We start from the raw sequence: 22,305 nt of genomic DNA, 5'->3' as shown, positions 1-22,305 counted from the left end.
AGTTTTGATCATTTTTGTCTTATTTAACAAGGTATTGATAGGGGTTTGAAATGCAAATATCAGTATTCATATAAATAAATTTTAAGATCCAATTTCGCAACATATTTTTAAGTCATGTAAAACTAATAAAAACTGAAGTACTGTGTGTTTTTACTTATTCAGCTTCGGCCACAAATTGGCACATAAAATTAAAACCTCTTTATGTTGTTCATATTAAATACACTTTTCACATAACATTTCCAAGGAATATATTTGTTTGTGGTTTAATTGTCAGTGTATTTGTCACTGCAAAATACGCATATAAAGAAATAAAAAAACAATTCTCCTTGACTTTCTCCGTTGTCAACATATTCACGAACTAACCCGTGACATCTCGAGAAAGAGTGCAACAGCTCGGTATTCCAAGACAAGGCCTATTATAAGCTGTCATCCAAAATATAACACGAAATTTGAAATGGGCGCAGCAGGTAGGATTGTGTAATTCCACATGCATTGACAACTTTTCAAACGTAGAATTGATCAAGATATATTCTGTACACTGTACCATAACGATCCTTCAGCTGATCGTAACGCATGAGCTGCGAAAAACACCATTAAGTGGATAAAATGCACACCGAGGTGTGCAAACATAAATGTCTGCATGCCATTTCACATTTAAAAGATAGGCAGGATTAACCCTGAAAGCGTCACTCCTTATCAGTGTATGTTTTGGGCTGATTTATCAAATTAGTGCTACACCTGAGAGGATATTTTTAACATTTATAAACTTGTTTTTAAATGTTTTAGGTTGAAAGAGGTATATATAACATAAATATTCGACTGTTATGAAATAAAATGCAAATATAAATTCTGATGTTATGCTCAATGCTGAAATAACAACATAACGATAATCTTCGCTTTTATATATATATATATATATATATATATATATATATATATATATATATATATATATATATATACACACACAGAATTTCTTTCAGTTCTGTGAAGATAGTTTTCAGTTACCTTATATTTTAAAATAAAGTATATTTTGTGTTTGTGAATGTTCAATATTCCATTTCTATTACAGAATGTGCCGACAAACACCAGGTCGCTTACTGCCCGTTGGTACTGAAGTTCCGCTTCTGTGATCGAGAATATTTTCAAAGAATGTGTTGTAAAACTTGCCATGGTGGCCGATTGCATTAACAACTTTTGATTTTATTTATGTTGTTGCAGAATGAACACTCTAGTAATATATATATATATATATATATATATATATATATATATATATATATATATATATATATATATATATATATATTTGTAATGTTTTATTCTTCTTGCAATAATGTGCGGGTTCCTCTGGAGCATACTCACACATGAATATCGTTTTTATTGTTGTAAATTTAAATTTATTCATTAAAAATATTTGACAAAAAATGTTCCCTCAACATGCACCTAGAAATTGTATCTCACTAGAAAGAAAGAAAAAAAAACAATACGAGGGCGAGCTGATAATTGAAACATCAAAAAATAATCGTTGTATAGATCTTATATGGGAGTTTGTCTGTGACGACAATGATATCAAATGGCACAGCTTTAAATTTGAATTGATGTCTTCGGATATATAGGTTGTATCCGGCCAATGTTTTCCTGTTCAAAATTTAAATGCGAAAATTTGATCACTACAAATTGTTTTAATTCAATTGTAAACATAAACATTCTGACTGGAAAACAAAATTATGATCTTACTGGCTGATTATACGATACTGAATTCTGCTAAATATCAATGTGACACGGTAGTCAAGGAAAACACACTGTAACTGCCGATTGTACTTGAGAAACAACATTTCATGTGACACAGTAGGAAAGGAAAACACACTGCAACTGCCGGTTGTACTTGAGAAACAACATTTCATGTGACAGTAATAAAGGAAAACACTGTAACTGCCGATTGTACTTGAGAAACAACATTTCATGTGACACAGTAATAAAGGAAAACACTGTAACTGCTGATTGCACTTGAGAAACATTTCATGTGACACAGTAGTAAAGGAAAATAAACTGGAACTGCCACTTGTACTTGAGAAACAACATCTCATTAGATTCTATTATTTGAGGACAAGACATTATCAGATAAATAAATCAGTCACATCTAGAATATCGGCGCAAGTTGCCGTATTGAACCAGTTATCTCACAATCGTTACCTACTACTGCTGGCATGCTACCTGTATAAATTCTTGCCAACCCTTAGTGCCAACTTTGTATAGCAATTGTTAAACATAAACTTCACACAGTCAGGAATAAGCAATGAACAGCTGGTGCAGGACATCTAAAAGTGTTGCACACCTTTTAAAGTGAACATGCAATCAGTCATGCGAGATAGTGTCTTTTACAGATTAAAGTTACCGAAATATGAATAGAACTGAATCCTTTAACAGACACCGGACAGTGTTTATTTTCCTGCTCCTATTTCGTATTAGATAATGTGCAGGAGACAGTATAAGATTGCTTCAACAATGTGCATGATACAGCACAAGTGTGCAAGATACAGCACAAGTGTGCTTCAACAATGTACATGATACAGAACAAGTGTGCAAGGTACAGCACAAGAGTGCTTCAACAATGTGCATGATACAGAACAAGTGTGCAAGGTACAGCACAAGAGTACTTCAACAATGTGCATGATATAGCACAAGAGTGCTTCAACAATGTGCATAAGACAGTGCAAGAGTGCTTGAAAGTACTTAAGAGATGGAAACCACCATAACTATCTGCCCTTTTTTATCTAGGTTTCCACCCCACTCCAAATCAGCATATATTGAATCTAGGTTAAAAGGAAGAGTTTATATCACCTTTGAAATTGTGAGGTTGCACCCCCACCACACCTATATACGCATAACCTGTCTCTGATGGGCTTCTTCCAGGTGAACACTTCATTTTCATCTTTCAAGTTCTATTCAAATGCTTTTCCTTTCTCAGAGCCATGCTGACCCTCATAACCGTATCCTTGAAGATAACTCTTTTGTAAACTCATAAACCTTATCGTGTTTTCCTGCAGAAATGAATACCATTCAGTCATTGAACAGCATTTCAACATACTCATGGAAATGTAAAGTGTTTTTGTTTTGCTTTACCAGAATCATTGTATTTTAGCTGTAACTGTAATACAGCAAATAAGGTTAATGAAAGGTCAACCAAAATGGTATGACTGAATTTTGAGCCAGGAAAGGGTAAGGTCCATAAATCAAAACAAGATGTAACCTATTTGAGCCAATAAAGGGTAGGGTGCAACAAATCAAAACAAGAGGTAACCTTTATGAGCCAATAAAAGGTAGGGTCAATAAATCAAAACAAGATGTAACCTATTTGTGCCAATAAAGGGTAGGGTGCAACAAATCAAAACAACAGGTAACCATTTCGAGCCAATAAAGGTTAATGTGCAATACATCAAAACAAGTGGTAACCTTTTCGAGCCAATAAATGGTAGGGTGCAATAAATCAAAACAAGAGGTAACCTTTTTCAGCCAATAAAGGGTAGGGTGCAATAAATCAAAGCAAGAGGTAACCTTTTTCAGCCAATAAAGGGTAGGGTGCAATAAATCAAAGCAAGATGTAACCTATACGAAATGTGAGAAAACCAAAGAGAAAATAATGAAGAAAGTAAGGAATATTAAATAACAAAGACTGTTGATGGTTTAAAGATATATTATGCTTTTTTCGACATATTCAATCACAATATACTAATATTGTATACTAAAGCCATGAAATTAGCTACCTGTTCTAGTGCTAATTTTGTACAAATAAGTACATCTATGTACAAATTGAATAAACCTACAACTCTAAACCAGAACTAGTTCTTGACCAAATATATTCTAGTTGTCTGACCATGCATCTTGCATGTAACATTGGATCCTAAAAGTTAAATAGAACAAAAGAAATAAAAAAGATCACTTTTGGACTGTACAAATTTTCTTAATAGTTTTGCTTTGGAAATAAAAGCTTACAGATATATTTACAAAACTGAAACATTTTCCTTAATCAGTAAACAGCAGTATTGACTTCACGCTTTCAATTTTCCATAGGTTCCAGACAAGTTTTTGGAAATAGAAATAGGTAATGGGAGTAAATTTTGTACAATCATTGAAGGATCAAACTTTTTATTCCTGGTCTTGTAGTAAGCCTTTTGGTACAGCATTTTGAGAATTTAATTTTTATATAACAAATAAACATATAAACAAACAAGCAAAGACCCCCCGCAACCTCCAAGAACTTAATTTTCAAGTATACCTGGGACTGAGTACTTTATCATTTTTCTTCACCTGCACTGTTCATGCATTAACTTGTAGAGACTTTTGTTTTGTCCTACTAGAATCGTTCCTGGAGTTATAATGCTAAATTAGACAAATCCCAACTAGATGCCATCATGGCATTTTTATGAGAAATAATGCATATTAGAATTTGCCTGCAACGTGATTCCTCTACACAGAAACACAAAAGAATGTGAAAACAAGTTTCATGTCTGCAAAGAAAATCAAAGGGCACTTTCTGAATATTAGTTGCTCTAAAACTGTACTAAGTTAGACCTCAGGTTTCTCATGAAAATCTCAAAGATGAAACCTATGGTTTATTCACAGACACTTTATATCCAGAGTACAGCGTCAATAATTCTACATGTATTTATCCAGGGTCCATTTTCTTTACCATTACTCAGTCTAACACAAAAAGACGATAAAAATCACCTCAGTGCTAAATGTGTATGCACATTAAGAAGTTTAATATGTATAAGAATTGCCTTTTCTATTCAAGTCTTATGTACAATTGGTTAAAATTGTTGTTTTTCTTTGGCTTTGTGGATATATCCCAAGGTGTTAACAATCTGATCAGTCCCCATGTACAAAACCTATGTCCTGCCCCCCTGCAAAAACTGCAGATTCTTCTAAATTAATATTCATTTTAACACTTTGTCTGGTTCTTAGCAACAATCACGAATGAAGTGAGTTCAGTATTTTTGAACAGAATGAAAGTCCCTGCTGCATAAAGATGGCAACGTGTAGCTTAATTAAAAGACATGTAAAAGCTCTAACGATAATGATCATAATGGCTAGGATTTACAGAGGTAATACAAAATGGCCAGGATTTACAGAGAATTTCACTGTCATAAGAATATAGTTACAAATATGAGAGTCTTTCAAGGTTTCCATCTGGAAATAATTATGGTAACTTACGCTGAGTACTGATATACATGTATTTATCTGAAATACATGTATATGTACTATAGATAGTAATCACAGGCCAGCAGATGGTTTACAATGACACATTAACAAGACTATATTTCTATCATAATTTAATTAGATATGAGAAAGTTTCAGTATATACATTTAATGTCTTAACTAACGCAAACCTAGTACCAACAACTGACACATCTATCAAATGAACATGCTTGCAAATAATATCCGTTCATCATACATGTGCCATTTTTTTATTGTATCAATACAAGAAAATACTGTACTAGATGTGAATTGGATAATGAAGAACACAAATCTTCAACACTTAACGTCTTCCAAGAATTCAATTGAATAATACCTTCACAGTACAATTTTACAATTGCACGATGCGACCTTTGAAAAATGAACAACGAAGTCTCAGTCACAGTCACGTGATGTTCATGCCAGTAAAATTCCAAGCAATAAAGTGAACTATTTTTAAAGGAAAAGAAAACCAACTGAATATTTAATTCAGATTCTTGGTTAATCCCTGGGTCCAAAAAAGAATCCTTGTTGTCTATAATTTCCTGATCGTGATGGAATATGCCGTTTAGGCGGCGAATTGCTGATACCTGCACCCTGAAGTCTCTGCTCACAGATGAGTCTAGATTTCGGTTTGTTACATATCTTATTTTTCCATTGTTTCTTTTTATTTACAAGAACACAGTTTTTCCTGTGAAGCATACGCTTCACACGGGGTCCATCTTTAGCCCAGTTGGAATAAACCAATTGTGTTCCACTGGTGTACGTCCACACTCCAGGTTCCTGTTTGTCATTTAGACCTGAAGAAGGAATAAGTAATTGACATTTAATTGTTTGTAAAAGATCTTCATGATATCAGTGAATATAATGGTGTACAAAGATAACACTGAAAGCATTTAGAAATAGACACAGTACAACAAACTTGTCAAAAACACAGCAAGTACCTCGAGCAGGATTTGAGTAAAGGGTCATAAAACAACTGAAATTTGTGCTTTATTTAATTTGAATATTGTTGGTTTTTATTCCAGTCTTTTAAGTATTCAAAACTATATCTTTTTATTAGGTAGCAAAGTGTGAAATATGGAGATTTCTCAGAGAAATAGTGATTGTGAGTGATTACAAAAGCTGTACCTGCATTTGAGATTCTGTTTATCACACAGGTTTTATTTTAATGGAAACAGTTTAGAGAGAAAAAAAAGAAATAATTTCATTTATTCTGGCTCGGACTTAGCACTTTTTAATTGCTTTGCATAAAAAGTAATCACAGGTGCTAGCTGAATTAATAATGCACAGTTCTGTAACATTTAAAAATAGATATTTTTTTACAAATTCAATGAGCAACTGTCTTTCCAGATCAAAAGAACATTTGACAAAGACTTCAGTTTTGATGCTGGATGAAAACTCCTGTGTGATGTCGCATCAGGTTAGATGAGCCATATACATTAATTTCAGTGAGAATCTTTACAATGTTTCCACCTAAAATGTATCAATTCCACTACTATTCCATGCAGCACTGTAATCACAGGAAAAGTAGCATTCCAGTTGTTGAATATTCATGTGAAGAAATGATAGCTTGATGCAGAAACTGTGCTAAACCAAGACTAAAGATGCTGCTGAGTAATTCCAGATTTAATTTATCTGTGGCCGGAAATTTGCATTACTTGATTTGGAGGCATGCTGTGATTAGGTAACCTTCTGTCAGTTGGGAGACTGGCATTGGTTGACATTCTTTTTTAAATGAAGGCGAGTCTATTAACTCCTACTGGTTAACATGTAAATCATGATTTTTATAGGGGTGGGGTGCCAGATAACAGATTTGGCACCATCTAGTCACTCACTTATATCCTTAATTTTGTTTTTAATGAGCCCGTGTGTGGTAAATTGACCACATTCTGACAGATGTGACCATTTTCCTATTATCTCCTTAGCAATTGATTGTAAAGATGATCCCCAAAATGTTGATAATAATACTAATAAAAAAGGTTTCAAAAGACAGAGAAAGGAAAATTTCACTTTTGCTGTCAATTCAGTAATGAGAATACAGCACAAGAATTTCATGGTCTTGTTTGTACCCATCTGATTCACATCAAGTGATAGTTAAGATTTTGACATATAGAAAATATTAAACTGCACACACTTCAAGTAAGAGGTACCAGTTATGTGAAATTTAAGATGATGACTTATTTTTGTCAACAGAAACGTGGTGAACAATTACAGAAGATAAAGCAATTCAAGCAAAGATACACATAAAATTACATTTGTACAAAAAAGTTCTTTCTATGCAAGGTAAAACATTTCTTCTTATAACACAAGTGAAGAAATCAGATGGAAGAAATACAGATGAAGTTACCTATCCAGAATGAATTTTTGCCAGAAAGGTCCCATAGCCAGACCATGTGTTTCTTTGAGTGAACAGCTGTCAGGTGTGCTCCATACGACATGTCACAAACTGTCTCAGCTACTTCCCATGTCAGTCTCTCATTGATAAACTTGTAACAAAAGCCTTCAAATTTAGACCAGCCTATAATGGAATATCACAAATAAATGAGCTGGAATTAAATTAACAAAAGGATTATTGAATTTTAAATCATGTTTAAGAATTTGTATTAAATAAAAGTTCATCTATCATACACCACTTTGCCTAAGTGGTTAGAGCATCTGCCTTGTATGTGGGAGGTTGCAGGTTTGAACCTCAGCCATGTCATAGACTTATAAAAATGGTACTAACAGCTGCCTCACTTGGTGATCAGCATTAAAAGGTTAGTTGTAAGACTGGCCAGACTGGTGTCAGGATAATGTGACTGGTCAGCCTGGTGTCAGGATAAGGTGTCTGGGCAGCCTGGTGTCAGTAAAATGTGACTGCGCAGGACATAATGCTACATATCTGTGGTATGATGCTCCAGTGCTAGACATCACTATAAACTTAAACACTGCAGACATTGAAGCAATGTGACAGAAAAAAAATCTTAAAGCTCTGTTACACAGACATGTCAATCATACTTTACAATGGATGAGCTATTTTTTATTTTGAAGATCTTTTGGACAAATAATTTATTGATAAATACTTTGTTGTTAAATGAAACTTGAGGGGAGGGGTGTTTTTTGTGTGGCATATATGAGCATGTGAAATAAATACTCTTTATTCCATAAATGTCTTTCAGAGGATATAAATAAAAACAACCAATTGATAAGCCTATATATATTTGCAAAGATCAGATGAATATTTCCCATTTACACATGATGTTCTGACCTGACCCAACATTCTAAAAGCTTTTGAAGCACTAACCTCAAACACATGATCATGGCCTAGATGACTAAATATAAAAAATGGAGTGGCCTAGTCCATGACATTTAGACATCTTGGAGGGGCTCTCAAGTGTATTTTAAAAGTTCAATAATTCTAACCATATTACTACTGATGTTATGGACTGGTAAAATTGTTTGACTTTCGTTTTAACTGTAGGTTTTATGTTCAAAAACTTTTGACAATATAGTACCTGAACAAAAGCCCAAGATAAAGACACAAGATGCATTATATTTTTTATAGAATTATGAGTCATGATTTAATATCTTAAAAATGAGTGGCCAACCTTGATGACACTCTGCACTTTCGGGCTGCTGGTCCTTGCTGGATACGGGACTCCAAACTTGCCACTCCCGACCATCACATTTAAACATCTGCTGGGAGTACAGGTCAAAGTGAAGAAGCCCCTTTGTCAGTTCCATACACTTCTGCGGTGCCTGAAATCAAATCAGTCAAGTACAATCATTAATTGGTGGATTTGACTGCAGTGCATGTAGCAACAAACAGTGTTCAAACAATGGAATCTTGAAAAGGATTTGCCAATTTTTTCAAATAAGAAGATACACAGCAATGTAAAAACAAAGCTCTCGTCTAATGGCGTTAGTTTGTTGGTTAGCTCAAGTGTTGTTTTTATAAAGAAGATTTTGTGCTTTTACTCATTTTATTATTCAGTTAATTTTTCAGGCTCACCACTGGTCAGCTTTAGTAGGATGACTGACCACATATCCTCGACGAGAATGATTTGGCCCAGGAGGAAAACATTGTGTGCTCTTTGCGTTAACAAATTTCTTATGTTATTAATGATGATGGTGGCTATGTTAATAATATTAATAATTAATAATAATAATATTAAAACATACTACTAACAGTAATAATAGTGAAAGCATAATAAAAATGACAATAATGGCAGAAACAGTGAACCAATATAACATATTCTTGAGAAACTAAATTTCTTTTTGTATACTTCAGTTTCATTCTACAGTGTGACCCCGCTATAACACGGTAGTTGGGAGCCAAAGAACCCGACCGTGTTATAGACCGAACCGTGTTATAAGCAACCAGGTCAGTTAGCTGAAGAAAATGTACCCCCAAAAAACTGGGTGGTGGGGATGGTGGAGTGTAGGTAATAAATGCGGGCGCTAAAATACGTGCTTCATCGGCACAGTTACCCTCTTAAATTGATACATATTAAATGAGAAATACACCTGTAGTGAAAACAGAAAAGACATATATAATAGTTTATTTTATTTAGAGAACCACAAATTGGTACACATACGTGAATCCTGTTTATATATAAATGTCTACTGTATAGCATGAATAGAGTATCAACACCGTGTACTCGCCCACAAACCTCATCATATATATTGAATCCACAATACAAGTGCTTCCATCGAAAATATGCACACACACAGAGCTTTAAAATATTCAATAATTTTGTAAAAGATCATATTGGTCTGAATTCAGTGGAAAAACATAGCATAATCACGTAACGAATGACAAAGCACATTTACTTTTCAGTACGTTCCAAGTCGATAAAAGGTAGTTTGCATTTTAAGCTGCTGTTGGTAGCATTCGTAAGCATACACTTTTTTCCTACGAAAAGGAAATTTTCACAGAACAGTTAACGTGTTCCAGTCACATTGGAAAATGCAAAATCTATCAGATTCCATCACTTTTATTTAAGTTTGGTACTGACTTCCTTTGAAAAAGGTTCTTTGTTGTTATTGACAGATTGTAGTCGTCTTTCTTTGATGAAGGGTGCATGCGCTTTTGAAGTCACCGCTAAAGGGCAGCTTTGGAGAACCAAACAAATGCCCATTTCTTATTGTGGCGGCAACATCAAATAATTGTATTGCATGATTGAGACTGGTATGTTTACCATTTGCCGAATACATTTTCATAACAATCGGTGCTTCAAAGGTAATCCTTGGAAATTTCAGCAAACTATTGTATCTGGGTACATTTTTAAAAAGGAATTGGCCATCGTTTGGACTATTCTAGTTACTGTCCCTCCATGCCTATTGAATAAACCAATAAGTAAGACGTATTTTAAAAAAAAATTTTACATTTGTGGTAGCAGCGTGCATCTGAAAATAAACAAAGGGTCAACGGACGATAGAGTCGTAGGTGTTCTGATGACAGGGATTATTTCAGAAATTGTGAGTGTTCTGAAGGATTTAATTATGAGTGAAAAGAAGAGGAATTTTACTTACCGTCCACATACAAATGTCAGTCTTTTAAATATATTAATTACTAGCGAGGGCTGAAAATCCAATGAAAGATAGATTACGAGACAATGCCTCGTATGGGTTGATCTCCCTTACCAGAAAGTCAACAACAAAAAAGCGGATATTTCACAACATACAGAACTCATGCTAGATGTCAAGATAGGCGGCTTATGATATAACAATGCACTGTTTAGATGGTTTGTCAATATGGACAAAGAATTTGTTTATGTAACAATAGATAAATTTCAGTGGATTTAATATCCGGTTTGCAGCTTCCTTTCATGGGGCCTCTGAATTTCTGCACTCTAAACCAATGGTTATATATAAAAGTTTAAATAGCGAAAAATTCGCCACATGGTATGTTTTGCAGCCAATAAAAGAAAAACAATCTAAGTTTGCGACATTGGCAAAGACCTACGCAATTCCAGAATAAACTTTTAATGCGTTATTTTTCGTAGTTTTAAGAAGAAAAAAATTCTTCTTCTTGTACGAGAAAAATACATATAAAATTTCAGGAGGCAAGCCACGATTGTCTTGTATTATTCATACGCAATCTCTTCCCCAAAATGATAAAAAAAACTTTTTACTTTTTTTCGTACTTTTTAAGAAAGATTTTTTTGCACAAGAAAAATACATGTATAGGAAATTTCGGGAGCCACAACAAGACCATATTATATCCGAATTCGTGTTATAATGGAGTGGGCTATAGCGGGGTCACATTGTATATGCAAAGCAATATTGAAATATTTTTGTTACAATTCATGACATATCACCACAGTAACTTACTTTCATGTGAAAGGAAGTATTTTTTTCTTTTTGCTGGTATGTATTTCAGTGTTGACCTTACATTCATACTTTTAGAAGAGAACTAACACATGATGATCTACACAAGTATATATTCACCTTAACATTTGCAGATATATGATTTTGATTTGTGTTTAATGTGCTAGCTGATTCCTTTTGTGGCGGCATCACTGTTTCTTTGTTCTTGCTCCAACTTTCTCCATTGTTCCTGCTGTTGTCTTTGGAATTCTGGGATTTCCTTGACTTTTTTCCTTTCCCAGACAGTTTTCCATTTATAGACTTTTTGGGTTTCTTTTTCTTTTTGCCGGATATTTTTGTGGTTTGCTGGGTGATGTCAGGTTGAGGAGCAGATACTCTAGGATGACTGTCGCCGTCACCTTGACTGGGGTCGGTATTATATGTATTATCGAAAGGATCTTTATCGGTTTGAGGAATCCTGGCAAATGAGTTATACTGAAATCGAAGAGAGAAACTCTCAGAAACCTGTTTAGATAAAAACGAATGCATATGAGAAAACCTTTAATGACCTATTTGATTAGGAAAATATAAATAACATTTTTATTTACTATTCATTTGTGTGTGTGTGTGATTTGGATTTTTAATGTAGCTTTAGCAATTTTTCAGTCATATCGCTACGCTGTCTGCAGTGTGACAGTTTATAGTGATGTCTAGCACTGGGGCATCATGCCGCAGACATGTAGCATGATGTTCCACCCAGTCACATTATACTGACACCAGGCCAACCAGTCCTAACACTAACTTCTTAATGCTGAGCGCCAAGGGAGGCAGCTGTTAGTACCATTTTTTGTAAGTCTTTGGTATGACTCAGCCGGGGATCAAACCCATGACCTGCTGCATCCAAGGCAGATGCTCTAACCACTAGGCCACTGGAGTGGTCATTGATTTTTATAAGAGACTTGCACTTTATGTTCATGAAGAATCAGGAGTAGCCCTGACATTTTCGGACAAGCTGGTGACATTTCAATGTATAATTTGTGGACATATGAACCTTTCGTCTGCATACTTATTCTCAAAAAGGAACAAACTAAAAATAACTGTCATAGAAAGAATTTGGTGCAACATAAGTTAATTTCATCCTCCAGGAAGCATACACAAGAAACACCTTTTGAGGAAGTAAATATACAGAGGATGGTGAGGAAACATTGACACAAACCTTTCTATTCTTATTATTATCCGTGGGACACTGTTCAAAAGAGCATTGAGACATGAGAAGGATTAAGTTGTACAGTTAATGTAAGGAAACATTGTAAAATTATATACATGTATTATCATTTAATGATATACTAATTTAATGACATATATTTTCTTTTGCTTTAAGGTTAAAATTAGCTTGATTTGTTATCATGAGAGACAAGTTCATACACTGATAGGCCTGTCAGTCTTGGGAATGAACCCAAACCAAATAATTCAGTGACAATTGCATCTCTAAGATACCTTATCAACCCAAAATATTTCTAACAGGATCATGTGCATATTATTCCACACTGACAAAAAAGGATTTGGCATACAAAATTGCATTAGGTTTATTGCTTAATTCTAGTGATAAAAACTAACTTAGACATTTAATACTGTAAACTTTGTACAGTTTATATATGTTCATGACTTACAGTAATTATGGTATTTGTATTTCCATTGGTCTGCGGCTGCAGGAAGTAGCCATCCACAAAATCGGTATTGGGCTGGTGTTTACTGATCATTCCAAGGTACTGTGGACACTCCCCTGCAGATACAAAAAGTGATTTTTATTTGTTCTTAAAAGATTAATGATCATAAATGCAATATATATATATATATATATATATATATATATATATATATAGAGAGAGAGAGAGAGAGAGAGAGAGAGAGAGAGAGAGATATTCAGGAACATTTTCGATGATTTAGAGTGAATCTTGATTTGAAATTAAAAATAAACTTAAGTCAACTGGTTTTGAACTGTGGATATGAACATCAATGTTAAAATTGAGATCCCACTGATAAAGACTTTTGAACATCAGGTAAATATATTTGCCCTTTTGCATCTATTCTGGATACATAATATGGATGCTTGTTTCAAAATGTTTAACATGAAATAGTTCCTTTTCAGCTATTTTGAATATAGGGGTACAAACGCTGTTTGAAAATGTTCAACACCAGATGAGTTTACTATCTTATTTCCATACCATTTTTGGAATCAACAATGCGGATGCTGACTTTGGTATTCTGTCCCAGAATGGCATTGACGGGGTCTGTAAGTGTGACTCTTAGCTTCTCATTCGGTTCTTCAATATCATCTTGAATAATCTGTATCTTTGTATAGGTCTTACTCATACCTGAAATTAGGTAATGTCAGTTCTTTCTGCTGATTACAAAGAAAAACAACTACTACTACCATCACTATCACCACCACCACAACAACAATACTACTTTTGCATGTTCTACTACATGAACTAGTACTACTTTGGCTGCAGTTATTACCACCACTATAACCACCATTAACAACAAAATTACTATAAATACTACTACTCTACATCTACTACTACTAATAATACTACTACTACAACACTGATCCAGTGGCCAAGTGGTTAGAGCATCTGCCTCGGAAGCGATAAGTCATGGATTCGATTCCTGGCCGAGTCATATCAAAGACTTACAAAAATGGTACTAACAGCTGCCTCACTTGACGCTCAGCATTAAGAGGTTAGTGTTAGGACTGGTCGGCCTGGTGTCAGGATAATGTGACTGGGTGGGACATCATGCAACATGTCTGCGGCATGTTGCCCCAGTGCTAGACATCACTATAAACTGCCACACTGCAGACATTGTAGTGATATGACTGAAAAATTGTTAAAGCTATGTTAAAAATTCTAATCACACACACACCCCACTGCTATTAGTCTTTTCCCTCCTCCTACAACTATTACTATACAACCACAAACAGGGATCGCATAATCCACCTATTCCCATTACTCTAAAACCACAAACAATGGGATCACGTAATCCGCCTATAGTCCTATTACTCTATAACCACAGCCAGTGGGGCAATTAATCTGCCTACAGTACTCCATAACCTGTGTGATCACATAATCTGCCTACAGTACTCCATAACCTGTGTGATCACATAATCCGCCTACAGTACCATTACTCTATTACCACAGCCAAGTGGGATAAGAGAATCAGCCTTTAGTCCCATTAATCTATAACCACAACCAGTCTGATCACGTAATCTGCCTACAGTCCCATGAATCTACAACCACAACCAGTCTGATCACGTAATCAGCCTTCAGTCCCATTAATCTATAACAACAACCAGTCTGATCACGTAATCAGCCTTCAGTCCCATTAATCTATAATCACAACCAGTCTGATCACGTAATCTGCCTACAGTCCCATTAATCTATAACCACAACCAGTCTGATCACGTAATCAGCCTTCAGTCCCATTAATCTATAACCACAACCAGTCTGATCACGTAATCAGCCTTCAGTCCCATGAATCTATAACAACAACCAGTCTGATCACGTAATCAGCCTTCAGTCCCATTAATCTATAATCACAACCAGTCTGATCACGTAATCTGCCTACAGTCCCATTAATCTATAACCACAACCAGTCGGATCATGTAATCTGCCTACAATCCCATTGATCTATAACCACAATGGGATCATGCCATCCACCCACATTACTATTACTCTCTCGTCTGCTGCTGTTAAAACTGCTAGTACTTTTATCGATGCTACTCGTTCTTTAACTACTTGTTTTATTACTGCTGCATCTGTCACTTATGTTACTACTAACAAATCTACTACTTGTGCCACTATCACTTATACTGTTACTAAGATGACTACCGACACTACTGCTGCAGCTTCTATTACTACATGTAATATGCAGAGACCTCGGAAATGGTTAATTACGCGTATTTGGATGCCAATTTTTTTTATCTGGGATGCAGAAAATCTCTGAGGCGGGAGTCCTCCGTACGCATGTAATAGGTGTGCGGCAAAATGCAAAGACTTGCCAGTCCTGCTTCAGCCACCTGCTTTGTGGGAAAATGTGTTGATCATTTAGCTGTGCAGATATTTACAATGACAGAATTCAGTGACTGAAAGACCCCTTGATACATACATGTTGTCATTTTATAAGAGTACATAAAAAAGAATATGATGCAATAGCTGGGCGGCAAGTTCAAAGGCTTTGACTGGCTGTTGGGTAGCAATTGTTGGTATTTACAGTGATTGAATTCAGAGGCAGAAAGACCCAGATATGTACATGTGGTCACTTATAAAAGTACATCAAATAAACAACTTTAGCTTTCGTTATTGTGTTAATTTCCGAATGTAGCGGAATAAGCAGTGCACGTGACCTCAGAATCAAGACATTTTGAGACTTAGACAAAATGCCATTCGTAAGTGGGTGACAAGTCGCCTAAAAATGTAAACTTTGCCTTCTGTTAGGAAAGCAAAAACGACTTTGCCATGTGATTATTTAAGAGGTACATTGACTGACCATACCATATTTTTTTAAATGCCCCTCGCCTTAGCCCGGTTAGTTCTAGTGTTGTAGCGAAATGTATTCATCAAGGCATCAGTAGCTAGGCCTAGTTTTTATATCAATTATGTTGACAAACAAACTCTTGCCCATTCACAAGCATTATGTTTTGATCATCAAAGGATATCATGCAGGAAATTGATAGTTGCTAACTTACTCGGAAAAGGGTTAATGGTCAATCAGCTATAAAAACATATGCTTGTGAATGGGCAAGAGTTTGTCAACGTAACTGATATCAAAACTAGGCCTAGCTACTGATGTCTTGATGAATACATTTTGCTACAACACAAGAACTAACCGGGCATTTTAAAAAAAAGTATGGTCAGTCAATGTACATCTTAAATAACTCTTGTTCGTCCATCAGAGTGATACTAAATTTTGTCAATCCAAGTAAGGACTTATTCCAAAGACTATGCTAGGCATCACACACTTTCTTACACTCAGCTATTGTCCTATCCGAACTGTCAATTCTAGCAGCTTTAGCACTCTTCTGAATCTCGTTACAATCTTCTTGAGTTTGCCGTTTAACCCCAAAATACTTATCCAAATTTACGAATGGCATTTTGTTTAAGTTTCAACATGTTTTGATTCTGAGGTCACGTGCACTACTTATTCCGATACATTCGGAAATGAACACAATAACGAAAGCTAAAGTTGTTTATTTGATGTACTTTTATAAATGACCACATGTACATCTCTGGGTCTTTCTGAATCTGAATTCAATCACTGTAAATATCAGTACATTTTTGCGTCCGGCCGCCAGTCAAAGCCTTTGATTTTGCCGCCCAACTATTGCGTCATGTTCTTTTTGATGTACTCTTATAATGGCAACATGTATGTACATCAAGGGGTCTTTCAGTCACTGAATTCTGTCATTTTAAATATCAGCACAGCTAATTGATCAACACATTTTCCCACAAAGCAGGTGGCTGAAGCAGGACTGGCAAGTCTTTGAATTTTGCCGCACACCTATTACATGCGTACGGAGGACTCCCGCCTCAGTGATTTCTGCATCCCAGATCAAACATTGGCGCCCACATTTGTTGTTGTTGTTGGCATCCGTTAGTCTCGAGAGACGATGGAACTGCGCTCATGAGAGATGTCCCGGTTGGTGGTTGTGCAGCGTCTGCTGTGGCTAAGTAGTCCAATGCGGGAGTGGCAGTCCCTGCTGCACTTGCTGCACTTGAAGGTTGTGTCAGTTGTTGGATGATACGCCCAAATACGCGTAATCAAACGTTTCCGAGATCTTGGTGATCAATAAGCTTCCTTTTCATATGAATAAATCAATAACCTTCCCTTTCATTTCAATAAATCAATAGGCTTCCCTTTCATATGAATAAATCAATAAGCTTCCCATTCATCTGAATAAATCAATAAGCTTCCCTTTCATTTGAATAAATCAATAAGCTTCCAGTTCATTTGAATAAATCAATAAGCTTCCATTTCATTTGAATAAATCAATAAGCTTCCCTTTCATTTGAATAAATCAATAGGCTTCCCTTTCATATGAATAAATCAATAAGCTGCCCTTTCATTTGAATAAATCATAAGCTTCCCTTTCATTTGAATAAATCAATAAGCTTCCCTTTCATTTGAATAAATCAATAAGCTTCCCTTTCATTTGAATAAATCAATAAGCTTCCGTTTCAATTGCTATGATCATCAGACTGGCATTATTTGTATCCAGAAAAACAGCTGATTTGCTAGAATAATAATTTTATAAATTAAAATATAGTCAAATAAATAAAAAACAATAAAATCTGAGAAGATTAATTGTTCTTTGAATTGTGTACTTGTTCTTTTCCTGCTGTAAACTGTGTCATTGTTTAAGGATGCTTGAAATTATATTTTTTCTTAATTTTACATCCATATCCTTTATCACAGTTTTCTGCTTCAAAATGTTCAATGATAAAATTCATAGTCTGATTTTCTATGTTATGGGTGAAAAAATATTTCTGTATTAGAATGAGAAAATGTATTTTCAGCCATCTGTGAGCTTTGAAAGTTTTATCAATATTTGTTTAAGGGACCTTATAAAAAACTGACATTAAAAACATTTTCACATTACTATACTATACATTCCTTGCACTCAGGTTGTGTCTATCATTGCTCTGAGAAATAAAGGAAAGTTAGACTATCCTCACTAGTGTAATATCTGTAAGAACACAACGTAGTACCTGGTTCAAACTGGATCTGCTGCGCCGTGCTTGGAATGAAGTCGTTTCCTCTACTTGCAGACAGTCCGTGGACATGCACACTGGCAAAAGCCAAGCCTTCTAACGAGCCTACTCGAGTCACAGTCAGCGAGAGTACTCCAATATTTTCGCATACCACCAAGTCCGACCTCGTGAATTGAATTGATGACCATGAGAGTACAAATCTAAAATGAAACGATGAAGTCTGTGTTTGTTTTGGGGCTTAAAGCCATTTGTCAGAGCAAGATATATGGCAGCCAGTACAGCTTACTGAAAATCTTTCTCACATACCCTGATTGGCTGAGCCAGAGACTTGAACCCATGCCAACGGAGGTGAGATGGCAGTGATAGCTAAAGGCGAGCACTTTAGACTACTCGGCTACATGGGGCCCCAAAACAATTAAAGAAAACTAAACAAGAAAATAGTACGAAGATATTCATAAAATCTGACTCCTGCTTCCTAACTTAAAGACATTACATTAATCATTATTTTGAGAAATAATAATAAATGTATATTGTTTTATTTCCTCAATGAGATAATATTATTACATGTTGAAAGGCCTTTTGTTATCTTTGAATGTACGAAGTTGCAGTGAATGGCAATTTCCAAGAATGAAAAAAGTAATGAAAGAATAAATGTAAGCAAGATGAAGAATTGTTTTACAAGAATAATTTTACCTCTGTTCATCAATACTGTTGCCTCGACTGTCTTCCACACGGAAGGCAAAGCTGTCATTGGTCGCATCTTCCCTGCTGCTGATAATGTACTGCAAAGAATTCTCATCTAGGTCCCTCTGTGTGAAACGTCTTCTAACGTACCTTTGTGATATACTGTTCTCTATATTGCCATGACGAGGACGCTGTGAAATCATGAAAACGAGCTGGGAATTTTCCGTATCTGAATCTACAGCCTTCAGCACCCTACTGTTGAGTCTAAATCCATAGCGATTTTCGGAGAAGGATTCGATAAAATCAGGTTTCTTCAAAACCAGAAGTTTAGGAGCATCATTCACCAATGGCTTGATGAATATGCTGAATATTGCTGGTTGAATCTGAAGGGTGCCATTGACAAGAAATCCATCATGGCGTCCATCGGTGAGCGTGAACAGAAAATTATCGAGGCCTGCATAGTTTCCATCACTTTCGAAAGTTATGAACCCTCTATCAACGTCACTTTGCGTAAAGAGATGGGTAATGTAGACTCCTCTGTTGTATAGGTGACCATGAGTAGGAGTCTTGGCTATAATGAAGGTCACATTGCTAAATGGAGTATCAGGATCATCAGCTCGCAAATACTTCGAAGTCAGAGGAACTTCAGCACCTTGCAGGACCTCCAGTAAACTATTTACAACAAGTGATGGTGTGATTTTGTCTAAAGAATCTACAGTAATCTTGAATACTCCATCTTTAGCCTCGCTAAGGCCGTTGGTGACAGTAAATGTAAAAGAATCTTCTTCAATATCCGTTTTTGTTAGATGGTTGTACACTACTTTACTTGATGCAAGATCAAGTTGGGTAAAGCTGCTGATGCTTACCAGTGGCATGCCGATGTACTCAAGCTGACCCAGCCGAGAAGGATGAATAATAGCAAATACGATTTCCTCCGCCTTTGTGCTTTCATCGGAAGCGCTTAAATTGTCTGTTGTGATAACTTTCCGTTCGCCTTCCCTAACCTCTAAACCTTTGTTATACACTGCAATATTTGCCCTTCTTGAATTCTTAATGCGAATTTCAAAGGTCTCAACATGCCTTTTGTTGACACCATCAGTAAGTACAAAAAGGAAGCTATCTGTCTCTGTACCGGCCATACTTCTTGTGTGAACGTATCTTATCCTGTTCCTATCAACATCCTCCTGTGTAAAGTTCATACCAACCTCAAGATCGGAGCATTTTGAGACAAAGGTTGGTGATAGGGGATCAGTACAGGATTGCAGAGAACCTTTTCTAGGCAGAGAAGCTATAACATAGAAAAGCTCTTCAGCGCTGTTGTCCTCGTCGTCTGACTGAAGCGTCACCCCCGATATTAGAGCATAACCTCCATAGTCAACTCGAAGCCCTGCATTTTTTATGACTTCTGGTTTGGCATCATTCATGGGTTCTATAGTGATATTACACACCTTCTTAATTTCATGCTTACCGTCTGAAACTGTCAGGGCAAACTTATCTGTGAAATGTTCTGAGTTATCATGACGATACTTTAATCTCATTCCACTATGAAGTTCGTTGATGGAAAAATCCTGTACGGCTGCTTCCACATCACCATTTTTCGTATGAAGCATTATGACAATGTCTCCATGGTCAGGATGCTGAGATATAGAGAGCACAAGAGAATCTTTTGGCATATCCATGTCAATGGCATCCAGCATCGACTGGTCTATTATTTTACTGCCTCCCTCAGAAACGTGAAAGTCATTCAACATAACATCAGGCTCCTCGTCATTCACTGGGATAATAACTATCGGCATCGTCACAACTGGAGAATTCAATTTTCCGTCAGTAGCATAGAATTGAAATTCATCCGCGATAGGTTCCACTCCTTTGTGTGTTGCCTGAACATAGATAACAGATTTGTCTATTATATCCTTAAGTTTAAAGGTGGAAATGCTAATGCCAGCATTGCTCTTTTCTGAGCCAGGATTCGGTTTGATGTTCTCAATGTAACCCCACTGTGGTTGCTTGGTTATAAGAAATTTGATTTCTTCAGGCTCTGAGTCGGGGTCTTTGGCTGTGATAACATCTGGCGAGAAAGTGAACTTTTCTCCTTCATTAACACGTACTGGACCTCCAGTGATCACATTTGGTCTCTGATTGTCAACCGGTGTAATGGTAACGTTCAAATGAAACTGAGGGGCTTCGGAGGTCGCCAAGAAGTTCTGGTCGGAAACTATGAAAGTAGCAGAATCGTGAATTGAGGTTGATCCGATCTCTCCGCTGGAATGAAGGTACCTGACCAATCCATGTTTAACGTCTTGTTGGGAAAATTTCGTAGCTGGGTCACCCCGTAGTTGTATAATGCCATATTTGGGCTGCTTAATGATTAGAAACATCAATGTATCATCGTCTGTGTCATCGTCTGTAGCAGCCAGCACCTTGGATGTAAATGTTGTCTCACTTCCCTCTGACACAATAAGATTGGGGATGACGTTGCTTCCAATCCTTGGTATTTCATCGTTGACCGGGACAATATCTACTGAAATGACCTTGCTGACACGGCTCACACCATCAGTCAACATTAGTGTAAATGTATCCAAGATGACCTCAGATCCATCATTAATGTACCTACAATTAACAACAAGTGCCATTAACGTACCTACAATTGACAAAAAGTGCCATATACACTGATATCAATACTACTGTATTGTTCTTGTTCAATAAATATTTAAGTGGGATCAAAGGTACCATTGCAGTCTGAGCAGCATAGAGTGAAGTTATGAAAATGAGATATAAAACTGAAGTCCTGTTGGTTTATTATGTGTGGTTTTTTTAAAGGTTAAAACGCATTTTATTGGTACAAATATAGTACTTAAATATACGACATTTAGTGCCAAAGGTCAGAGAGAAAAAAAAAACATTTCATAACTGAAGTTAAGTAAACTGTCGTTGTGACCTGTAATATACAGTTAAGGTCGGTAACTGACAAGTAACTGGTGTGCTATACTAGCAGTACTCTGCAGATGATTTCGTTAATTTTCTTCTTCGACATCTGTGCAAAAGCATTCTGTGTAATATTTATTTTATGAACATACAAATTACATTCACAGTGCATTCCGATATCCTAAGCTGTTATACAACCGAATATCTGATGAAAGCAACAAGTCGTTTTGCCAAAGTATTTGGTGCAAGTCCGCGTGTTAAAACCTCATTTTTCAACTTCATAAAATACTTCCACAACTTTTGACAAGATGATTATGGACCAATAATTTCCTTAATTCTTGAATAGCTTTGTGCAGTCTATGTAATTAATGAAGCGTATAGAGCTGTAGCGTGA

The 22,305-nt window shown here is 36.0% G+C and overlaps 2 protein-coding genes across 2 annotated transcripts in view; one reads left to right on the top strand and one right to left on the bottom strand.

Annotated features, from left to right (window-relative positions):
• LOC149806572 (A disintegrin and metalloproteinase with thrombospondin motifs 6-like) overlaps positions 1-1,215 on the top strand; it is a 59,410-nt gene extending 58,195 nt beyond the window's left edge. The window contains exon 23 of the mRNA XM_089951387.1: positions 1,073-1,215. Coding sequence (XP_089807513.1) covers positions 1,073-1,191 — 119 coding nt within the window. The 3' untranslated portion in view covers positions 1,192-1,215. The remainder of the gene's footprint in view (positions 1-1,072) is intronic.
• A 2,464-nt stretch (positions 1,216-3,679) lies between these two features.
• The window catches only part of LOC149806570 (FRAS1-related extracellular matrix protein 1-like), a 142,119-nt gene continuing 123,493 nt past the window's right edge, over positions 3,680-22,305 (bottom strand). The window contains exons 4-11 of the mRNA XM_089954802.1: positions 18,996-21,596; positions 18,300-18,502; positions 13,758-13,907; positions 13,203-13,315; positions 11,674-12,027; positions 8,829-8,979; positions 7,589-7,759; positions 3,680-6,038 (exon numbers count right to left, since the gene is read on the bottom strand). Of these exons, the coding sequence (XP_089810928.1) occupies positions 5,740-6,038; positions 7,589-7,759; positions 8,829-8,979; positions 11,674-12,027; positions 13,203-13,315; positions 13,758-13,907; positions 18,300-18,502; positions 18,996-21,596 (4,042 nt within the window). The 3' untranslated portion in view covers positions 3,680-5,739. The remainder of the gene's footprint in view (positions 6,039-7,588; positions 7,760-8,828; positions 8,980-11,673; positions 12,028-13,202; positions 13,316-13,757; positions 13,908-18,299; positions 18,503-18,995; positions 21,597-22,305) is intronic.

The sequence above is a fragment of the Sinohyriopsis cumingii genome, chromosome 1 (genome assembly GCF_028554795.1).
Source record: "Sinohyriopsis cumingii isolate HCF-2022 chromosome 1, ASM2855479v2, whole genome shotgun sequence".
NCBI classification, from domain to species: Eukaryota; Metazoa; Mollusca; class Bivalvia; order Unionida; family Unionidae; genus Sinohyriopsis; species Sinohyriopsis cumingii.
This window is presented reverse-complemented; position numbering and strand designations above follow the sequence as displayed.